At 47.3% G+C, this 10,765-nt stretch overlaps 1 protein-coding gene across 2 annotated transcripts; it reads right to left on the reverse strand.

The window, feature by feature from the left end:
- Positions 1-1,825: 1,825 nt before the first annotated feature.
- LOC102932947 (tubulin alpha-3 chain) lies at positions 1,826-10,181 on the reverse strand. 2 transcript variants are annotated; one of them, XM_027818320.3, is made up of 4 exons: positions 10,068-10,181; positions 6,470-6,713; positions 4,559-4,707; positions 1,826-3,217 (listed from the first exon to the last, which is right to left on the reverse strand). In XM_027818320.3, exons 1-4 carry the CDS (start codon positions 10,068-10,070, stop codon positions 2,240-2,242), a joined length of 1,374 nt encoding a protein of 457 aa, XP_027674121.2. In that variant the 5' UTR covers positions 10,071-10,181; the 3' UTR covers positions 1,826-2,239. The 2 variants fall into 2 exon arrangements, with proteins under 2 accessions (XP_027674121.2, XP_043376882.1); XM_043520947.1 differs by lacking the exon at positions 10,068-10,181 and adding an exon at positions 9,902-10,035.
- Positions 10,182-10,765: the final 584 nt, after the last annotated feature.

Below are 10,765 nucleotides of genomic sequence, written 5' to 3' on the forward strand. Positions count from 1 at the left end.
AACAGCTGACTGGGAGGTGCAGGGAGGGAGGAGGTGGTGCTGATCAGCGTGGCTGCTAGTGGGTGGGAGGTGCTGGGGGTGGGGTGGGGCAGCTGATCAGAGGCTGCGGACATATTACGGTGGTAAATTTTGGCTCCTTCTCAGGCTCAGATTGGCCTCCCCTGGTCTAGTCCATAGCAGATGCTATTTCTCCCATCCATCAAGGGGTTTCATTACCACCCTTTTTCATAATGGAAAGGATTTCAGCTCAGTGACATTGTAAGTGCTCAACCCCCAGCCCCCCTCCACCTCTTACATGGACAGGTGCTATTAGCAGAGTCATGAGACCGGATAGTGGACAGAACTGAAACATCAAGATCCTGATTTAGCAACCCTGCCAGCTGTCCTCGCTGCTTTCACCATGTTCTTTTCACCACACGTGCCCTAAAGGGCTGGTTTGTTCCTTTCTCAAGCTAAATACATGTAATGCCACAGTCCCAACTTAAGCCTCTTTCGGCTATGCAGCTAGAGAGGCAATACGACTGCTCAGAAATGAGCAACAGCTGCCCCTAGAAGTCCTAGCCTGTTGCAAGCTGGTTCTATTACCATGTTTGCTGATCTATGTCTATCTACTGTGTTCACCATAAGCATTTAACAAAACAAACAAACAAACAAAAAAAAAAAAACAAAAAAAAACCAAACACCCAGTTTTGAGACATTTGAAGTCCTGTGCTCTTCCATCAAAGCTTATGCCAATTTGCCTTTCTAGAGAGAATATTGCAGAGCGTTTCACGTGGGTGTGGAGAACAAGGAGCAATGGAACCATTGCAGGCAGCCTTTTGAGGACTAGTTCCGTCAACATCAGTAGCACTAAGCTCACTTACACCCACTGAGGATCTGATCTGGCACCCAACGGTTCAGTACAGTAATTTGGCTACCTGCTGGCCTTAAAGTCTATGAGGGATCATGATCATCATCTGCAACATGTAAGAGGTCAGGCTGAGCTACAGAACCTCATCCACCCACCCTGTAACATCTGGCTGAGGTTACTGAAGTCCTTGAATCATGATTTAAAGAGGTCAAGTTGCAGAGACTCCACTATTTCCTCTAGTTCAGACTAGCAAGGGCCCCATATGGCAAAGGTAGGCAAACCTCTCCTGCCAGGATCTCTGCCAATCTGACCCGGGGGAAATTCCTTCCCCACCCAAAATAGGGCGATCAGTTAGAACCTGAGCATGTGGGTGAGGCTCACCCACCAGACATCTGGGAAAGAATTTTCTATAGTAAATGGCCTCAACTGTAGGAGACAACTCTGTGGGTGCTCCAGGGCTGGAGCACCCACGGGGGGGGGGGGGGTGGAAAAAAGTTAACAGATGCTTAGCATGCACCAGCAGGCAAGCTCCCTTCCCCTGCCCCCCCAGTGCCTGCCACACACTGGTGGCCACCCAAGCAACTCACCGCAGTGTTCAGGAGGTACTGGGGGGGGGGGGGGGGGAAGGAGATGTGCTTGAGGGAGGGGGCAGGGGTCAAGCACACCCTTGGTAGAGAGGAAGTTGGCACCTATGGCCTCAACTCTTGTTAAGTTCACTCTTCTATCCAGTAAGTTGCAGACTGGAAATTTCAGGGCCTGAGCAGCTTTCAGAGAAGAGATCAGCTTCCTGCTGGGGACAGGTTTCAGCAGGAATACTTTCTGCAGCATGTAGTGAGTGGGGCATCGAGGTAGCTAAGCCTCAATTACAAAGCTGCTCCTGAAACATGGATTTGGGGGATTTACTCCTGGATTAGTGGAAAGACAAATGTTAAAGACAACCTTTGGGAGTCAATACAGCAGCCCTTCACAGAGAAGTTAAAGCCAAATAATTTTTATTGAAATACATAGTTTAATGTCACATGGTTTCTAATAAAAGGTGCGTTAGCAGTAAAAGAGGCAGAGGAATCTTCACGTTTCGGGCAGGAGAGTGTTGCAAGCTTTAGGTCCTTTGGTTCATACATTAGTATCCTTTGCACCTAAAAAATCTGCCCCAAGCATTAAGCTGGTGCCTTATCAGATTTCATTTCAGAGACCTAGCAATGAAGCTTGATAGTTTCAGCAAGTATGCGCTCATGCGACAGAGTTGGCCACGTTCGATTATGCAAGCATAAGAGGGCACAGAATATCTCAACTGGTAACCTTTATATTAAGGGAGAATCCCATGAGAGATGCTGCCTGAGCACCATCACAGCTGTAGCCTGATTAACTGGAGTTTGTACTTGATTTGAGTTAATACTCATCTTCATCTGCCTCATCCCCATCTGCAGAGTCCCTGCCGACTTCCTCATAGTCCTTCTCAAGAGCGGCCATGTCCTCCCTGGCTTCAGAGAACTCCCCCTCCTCCATCCCCTCCCCCACATACCAATGCACAAAGGCCCGTTTCGCGTACATCAGGTCAAACTTGTGATCCAGCCGGGCCCAGGCTTCTGCAATAGCCGTGGTGTTGCTCAGCATGCAGACGGCCCGCTGCACTTTAGCCAGGTCTCCCCCCGGCACCACTGTGGGGGGCTGGTAATTGATGCCCACCTTAAACCCAGTTGGACACCAGTCCACAAACTGGATGGACCTCCTGGTTTTGATGGCTGCTATAGCTGCATTCACATCCTTGGGCACCACATCCCCCCGGTACAGCAGGCAGCAAGCCATGTATTTGCCTCGGCGAGGGTCACATTTCACCATCTGGTTGGAGAACTCAAAGCAAGCATTGGTGATTTCAGGCACCGAGAGCTGCTCATGGTAGGCTTTCTCTGCTGAAATTATGGGTGCATAGGTAGTGAGGGGGAAGTGTATGCGCGGATAAGGCACCAAATTAGTTTGGAATTCTATCAGATCAACATTTAATGCACCATTAAATCTCAGGGAAGCAGTGACAGATGACACTATCTGTCCTATCAGCCTGTTCAAGTTGGTGTAAGTGGGACGCTCAATATCAAGATTCCGGTTGCAGATGTCATAAATGGCCTCATTGTCCACCATGAAAGAACAGTCCGAGTGCTCCAGCGTGGTGTGGGTGGTCAGGATGGAATTGTAGGGTTCCACCACCGCAGTGGAGACCTGTGGGGCAGGGTACACCGAGAACTCCAGCTTGGACTTCTTGCTGTACTCTACTGACAGGCGCTCCATCAAGAGGGACGTGAATCCAGAGCCTGTACCTCCTCCGAAGCTGTGGAAGACCAGGAACCCTTGAAGGCCACTGCACTGGTCAGCCTGCAAGAGAAATACAATATTTGTTCATTTCCTCAACTCAGGGATTTTATACTATTTAATCTCATTGCTGATTAACAGCTGACAGCAGGATTGGTCAGAAGTTCCGATAGTGAACGTCTGTGTAAAAATAAAGTTCCAACAATTCTCCTCTTCATAGAATCATAAAAGTGCAGGACTGGACAGGACCTCAATAGGTCACCTAGTCCAGTCCCCTGCCTGCAAGGCAGGACTAGTAATAGTAACTGACAGTCTAAGGGGAGTGTTATTCAGCCTTAATTTGGGATTTTAAGATTTCATACCCCCTTGGATGTTTCCATAGGAGATCATTAATTAGTTCAGTGTTAAGTGGTGGCACACTGACACAGAATACTTGTTCCTATTAGAGGTTCTATTGCATGGACATTTGTCAACCCTTCTTCCGGTAGTTATCACACGCCAACATCCACAGAGCACTTGTGCCAAGTGGAAGTTATTGGCTGGTTCTAGGACAACTACTAGACAGAGAACTATCATGCACTCAGTGTTTCCACGATCACTGAAATGCAAGTTGCTTATTGACAGCCCAGAGTCATTTAGTATATGGACACTTGTCTACTTGGAACTGGATTGAGACCCACTAGCTAATTTTATGTAGGCCACCCCAGCTATTCAAGGGTTACAAGACTATAAAAGGGTTCAAAAAGGAACCAGATAAGTTCATGGAGGATAGGTCCATCAATGGCTATTAGCCAAGATGGGCAGGAATGCAGAACTATGCTCTGAAGTGTCCCCTGCCTGTTTGCCAGAACCTAGGTATGGGGGACAGGGGATGGATCCCTTGATTGCCTGTTCTGTTTATACTCTCTGAAGCACCTGGCATTGGCCACTGGTGGAAGACAGGACACTGGGCTAGATGGACCATTGGCCTGACCCAATATGGCCATTCCTATGTACTTTTGTAATGTACTCACCAAGGCTGGGATTTGACACATTGATAATGGACTGCAAGGCTCTGAACTGTTTAGGTCCCACATGATAGTCACTAAGTACAGAGGTCTTACCCCTCTATTACAAGCCCCTCCCCCCCCAAAAACCTCTCATTATGCAGCCATTTCCAAGAGACGCAACAGCTCCTGAGCTAAAACTTTAAGGGTTCTTTTGAAGCAACGAACTTTATACTTGGCTTGTAGTGCCCATCAGACATTGGGTTAGTACACCGGAATGCCTTGTTAGCCTGCTGTTACAATCCCCTTTTAAGTGGATACTGTCCTTCTCCCAACCCCAAAATGTCATATTGCCCCATTTTGAAAGATTAGTTAAGGAGGTGCTTTAAGAGACTTTTAAACATATTTGTCTACTTGCCATTTTACGGACTCTACCCAATACAGTATCAATGATTTCCTTCCCAATGGTGTAGTGGCCCCGGGCATAGTTGTTGGCGGCATCTTCTTTGCCGCTAATGAGCTGCTCAGGATGGAAGAGTGCACGGTAGTTCCCAATTCGGATCTCATCTGCAGGAAGTTGAATTATTGGTTAAACAGAAGACACTTAACAGATTGGGGATGTTAGAGCATGAGTGAATACCATTGCTAGCAAAGCTGTCAAACGTCCGTGAGAGACAAGCTTCAAGAAGGTCCATCATGAAGCAGAAACAGTGTATTCAAGATACTGGAGGAATTTTGAGAGGGGTCTGGGATTGGTGAGCTAGGACTGAAGAAGAGAGCTATACCTACAAGTTTGCCCAGGTAGTGCACATAGGACTTCAATCTCCACCTTGAAGTCATGTTCTGATTAGGGTTATAGTACATTTTAGGATGCTGGATTCCAGTTTTCTGTCTGTGGGATTACAGCTACCATAGGAAGGTTGTGTATTTGTCTTGTTTACTTGCACCTCTGAATTTCTGGTATCATTTTCTCCAGGGGCAGCATTGCATGCTGTAGATTCACAGAGTAAGGCTAGAAGGAACCCTTGTGATCATCTAGTCTTACCTACTGTATAAGACAGACCATAGCACTTCCAAAATAATTCCTCAAGCAGATCTTCTAGAGAAAGATCCAGTTCCCTGACTGTTAAAAATTCAGCATGTTACACAGACTACTCTGCTTCTCCCCCCTGGGGAGATTTGTTCGTTATTTAGTTATTTTCCCCCTTAATCTACAGGGAGTTACCCAGACCCTAGTGATAGGGTTACTCTGTTTGGAAAGACAAGATTTCTGGCAACAAATCTCTGAAATCCTCAGGAATCAAAGGCAGCAGCAAAGAGGTCTCCTGGGTTAAAAAAAAAAACAAACAAACAAACTTTACAGTGGACAATTTTGTTATGTTGGAAACCTCTCCATAAGAGAGACTGTGGTGATCTACTCAGAGAAATACTCTTCACTATTTCAGATCATTGAAAAGTGTGATGCTTGTTTTTCCACAGGAACCAGATGAACTGGTTTACAGACACTTCATGGGGATGCTTTAGTCCAGGGGTGGCCAACCTGTGGCCCTGGAGCCACATGCGGCTCTTCAGAAGTTAATATGTGGCTCTTTGTCTAGACACCGACTCTGGGGCTGCCAACTTTCCAATGTGCTGGGGGTGCTCGCTGCTCAACCCCTGACTCTGCCATAGGCCCTGCCCCCACTCCACTCCTTCCTGCCCCCTCCCTCGAGCCTGCCATGCCCTGGTTCCTCCCCCCCAGAGCCTCCTGCACGCCATGAAACAGCTAATCGGGAGGTGCTGGGAGAGTTGGGGAGGCGCTGATTGGCAAGGCTGCCAGTGGGCAGGAAGCATGGGGGGGGGGTGGAGCTGATGCGGGGGGCTGTTGACGTATTACTGTGGCTCTTTGGCAATGTACATTGGTAAATTCTGGCTCCTTCTCAGGTGAAGGTTGGTCACCCCTGGTTTAGTAGCGGCTATCAAACAGGCTTGCTGGGTCAGATCCTCAGCCGGTGTAAGTGAGCTTAGTGCTACTGATGTTGATGGAGCTAGGCCGGTTTCACCAGCCAAGCATCCAGCCCTCTATCCACAAGAGGGAAATCCCACATAAGAAAGCAAAGTCCCAAGTGAAATGCTACACACATACTAGCATAGGAGGAGTAGAGTCCTGTTTGAAATTAATGACACCTAAAATACAATGTTTCATGATTGGACAGTGTCACCAGGGTTACACTGATGGAGGTGGCAAGTCAGAGGATGCAATCAGTGACATTAGCCATGAGGCCCTCCCACCAAAAGGAAGCCAAACATTGTTCTGCTGCATATTTAGCAGTCTGTCCCCTTATCTTACCAATGACCGTGGGTTCCAGGTCTATGAACACTGCTCTGGGCACGTGCTTTCCTGATGCAGTCTCACAGAAGAAGGTCTCAAAAGAAGAATCCACTTGTTCAGTGTCTGGCTCTATTGGTTTAGCGGCCTTGCTGCTGGGAATGGTCCCATCCGGCTGGATTCCGTGTTCTAGACAATACAGCTCCCAACAGGCATTGCCCATCTGGACCCCAGCCTGGCCAATATGGATAGAAAGACACTCCCTCTGGAATTAGGGACAAATCTCATTACTGCTTCAGGTTAAGAAGATAGTAGCCACAATGCGTACTAGGTTTTAGCCTTGGCAGTTGTATTTTGCTCTTTCAAGCGGTTTCCTACATGCAGACATTTAGCCCAACTAATCCATTAGTGCAACAGGTGGTCTTGGTATACACCTTGATTTCTGGGAGAGAATTTCTAGTTTTCAGGTAATACAGGACTCTTATAACTGCTCTAAACTTTGTGTATGTGACAGTACCCTTGATGCAGGGTTTTCCAGCCTGGGGGCAGGTGGGGAGACACAGGGAGCAAAGAATAAGAGCTGTGGACCTATCCAAACCAGCACTGCAAATGGGCACCTGCAGTTTTGATTTATGCAGCAGGTGACTCCTTGCATGCCACTGGCCTTCTATCCCTGCTCTTGCACAGGCTCCACCGGAGCGTACGTGTACTGCCCAGGGCTGCAAGCTCAGCTTTCTGGCCCAAGCATCTCTTCTCAGCTCCAGCAGGTTCTCAACGCCTCACATAAGGCTCTGCATCCAGGAGCCACTCAGACTAAATAATTCACCCTCCCGAGCTACAAGCAGCATATAGCTCATAAGAAATAAAGAAGCCACATGTGAGTATAAAAATGTAGAAAGCAAGAGATAAGACAGGCTGAAAGAACCAGGGAGAGACTATGGACAAAAAAAAAAAAAAAAAAAAACACAAACTAACAACTGTAACCTATAGGGTTGCCAAATGGCCAATTTTCAACTGGAACATCCAGTCAAAAGAGAGACCCTGGGGGCTCCAATCAGCACTCCTGACCGGGCCGTTAGAAGTCCGGTCGGCAGTGCAGTGGGGCTAAGGCAGGCTCCTTGCCTGCCCTGGCTCCCAGAAGCAGCGGCATGACCCTCCTCTGGCTTCTAGACACAGGGGTAGCCAGAGGGCTCTGCATGCTGCTCCCACCCCAAGCTCCAGCTCTGCAGCTCCCATTGGCCGGGAACTGCAGCCAGTGCCTGCAGATGGGGCAGTACGCAGAGCCGCCTGGTCGCGCCTACGTGTAGGAGCCGGAGAGAGGACATACTGCTGCTTCTGGGAGCTGCTTGAGGTAAGCGCCACTTGAAGCCTGCACCCCTGACCCCCTCCTGTGCCCCAACCCTGATCCCCCTCCTGCCCTCCAAACCCCTCAGAGCACCCTCCTGCACCCCAGCCCCACCCCAGAGCCCCAGCCCCGATTCCCCTCCTGTGTACCAAACCCCTCATTTCTGGGCCCACCCCAGAACCTGTACCCCCTCCCACACCAACCCCCGAGCCAGCCTGGCAAAAATGAGCAAGTGACAGAGGGATGAGGGGATGAGTGAGTGGGGGTGGGGCTTTGGAGAAGGGGCGTCGGGTGTTCGGTTTTGTGTGAGTAGAAAGTTGGCAATCCTAGTAACCTAGCCTAGTGCAAGGGAACATAGTGGCTGTCCATCCACTGGTCCTCCACAAGGACATCTGCACTAGGAAGATTTTGGCAGCCCTGGCTTTAAAGCGTTAATCTGAAATATACTTAGCTTCTAGCAGTGTCATGGCCGTAGGGTATGAGCAGCCAATAAGATTGTTCTGATTTAGTGTTTGGTTAGTGTCTTCCTGAAGAGACTCGATTGTTATACACATTTCTCTCTATAAGCATTCCTTCAGTTTCCAGAGCTCTAAAGCCAGATGCAACAGAGGGGCAGGGACTATTTAATATAAATAAACAGAGCTCCAGCAACTAGAATAGCTATAGCAATAACCTAGAATTAAAGTTACTTCTTAAGACACAAGTACTCGAGCAATTCTAGTTTGCGAGATGCTATGAGGATCCATAGCTTTGAGATCTCTGGAGTGAACTCCTACTCAGCACCTAAGGACTACAAATTTGCCAAGTCACATGACATGAAATCCAGATGCCAACTGGCGGGATTGCTCTCAGGGAATTGGAAGATCATATATTTGATGGACAGAATTTTAGTCCAGGCCTGATTTCTCACCACCCCCAAGCTGCGGGGAGAGCTCAGACCCAAGGCCTTATGGCGAGCCCATCCTTAGTGGGCATGGCCACTCCTGATTCAATCTGGCTGATATTTGAAGTTATCCATCTCACAGGGCTGGTATTTGTACTATTTGGGAAGCGTGTTACTCAGCTCGCCCATCCCCACCATTTAGATAGTTGCAATAGTTTTTAGCAAGATGTGGCTAAGGTCACCACCGTGGCCATTTTTTCCAGCTTTAGCAAAGACAGCTGTTTGGATCACAGACCTATTCTAGTCCACAAGAGACAGCACCTGCTCCCAGCATAGCATGGTTCTTGGGATTTTTAAAATGAGTGCGTGGCAAATGGAAAAAGCCTAGTGGAACAGCAGGAAATGCAAGTTGAAAGAACAGTTTGCTTGGGGATGCAGTTAAGAGGTACCAGATCAACAGTATTTGCATTCTGCACCAAGATAAGCTGTATTTTACAGCATCAGGCTACAAACAGATGAAACATTGTTGTCTGGATGATTTTTGCATTTAAATTGCCATGAAAATGTTAAATTTTTATAACAGGAGAGTCCCTAGAACAGCACTTTGAAGTCTGACTTCACTGTCTGCAAAAAAAGTTTTGAAAATGCCTTTTCATTTTTTACAAGATTATAAAGTCACATTCAACAGTCAGCATTCCACAAACATTTTTTAGAATATACTTGTATTATTCCAAGTCACCTTATTGTAAACTTTCTGGGTAGTTTGCAGATTGCATGCATTTTTAAACCTTGTATATTAAAAGCATTTGAGTTTCAAAGCTGTAGGCTCTTTAGAGTCCAGATTAAATTAGAAATGCTAAAGGACAGTTGTAATTTTACTCATTTAACATAGACAAACCCTTGGGATTACAGTAGACAAAGGCAACATGGCAGCTCATAAGGAAAAAATTACCCTCTGCAAAATGCATTAGTTTCATACATTGTTACAGTTGCTGAAGTGTTAATTTCAAGGGGAAAGACCACAAATATACTGTACTTTAGCCTGCCAAAGCCATTCATGCATCTATATAGACCAGTTGCAGATAAAACAAAAAAAAACCCAACTCCTATTAAAAGTTAAACACTTAACAACTCTACAGGCACCAGCTGCTCAAGAGCTGAAATCTTAGAGAGAAAAACCAGAGTGAGGGGGGCCGCTTAGAGTAATCCAAGTACTAGCTTTTACCTTATAAGGAGCAAACTGGTGGTTCAATAAACTATAAAGCAAGCAACAATTAAATGAGAAAGCTGCTTTGAATTAACATCCAGAGAGGAAGGACTAGGTGTCTAGATCACCAGCTTTTAAGACCCCTGTACATGAGCACAAATACAAATAATAATGCATGCCTTACCATGATGGCTTTGTAAGCTTCCTAAGATTTAAGCAAACCAGCTGCCTCTGCCTCTCTTCCTGGAACTTTATATCCCAGTAAGAACTGACTCCACCTGAATGTAAAGAGGCACTCTTCTCATTTAAAGGGGCAGAGACCCCTATTTTGGGCTTGCCTGAAACACAATCCCTTAGGGGCCGGATTCTGTGCTGACTTGCGCTTGGTGCAATCCCATTGATTTGAATAGGGTTGGGTGGGAGGTGTTTGGCCCCAAGTGTGTTTCAAAGGGGGATGTGATTGAAAAGTAAGTAAATAAACAAATAACCCACGAGGGTTTTAGTCGAGCTGAGGGGAAGCTTGCGCTGTGTCATAAGGATAAACTAACCACTCCCAAGCCGCAGTTATCCACATCCTAATTAGTAACAACGCTGCCAATGCTATCTTGTGTCCTGGCTACTCTGTGGACACAATCCTGCAAGTCAGTCTGTGCCAAGGACCCCACTGCCATCCGTGGGATTCCCCCTGGGCATAGGAGTCTGCCCGTGAAGAGTGACTTACAAGGTCAGGCCTATGCCTGTCTTATTCCACTCCCCGTTGTGACAGCTGGTGAAATCCAGCCCTGCACAGAGACTTCGCACCAGTCCTGTGCATCACCAGCGGCCCCCATCCTGCAAACATTGAACTCTGACATCCATGGATCTAAAGTGGTGCCTGGAGCT

This window comes from Chelonia mydas, chromosome 1 (genome assembly GCF_015237465.2).
Source record: "Chelonia mydas isolate rCheMyd1 chromosome 1, rCheMyd1.pri.v2, whole genome shotgun sequence".
Classification (NCBI taxonomy): domain Eukaryota; kingdom Metazoa; phylum Chordata; order Testudines; family Cheloniidae; genus Chelonia; species Chelonia mydas.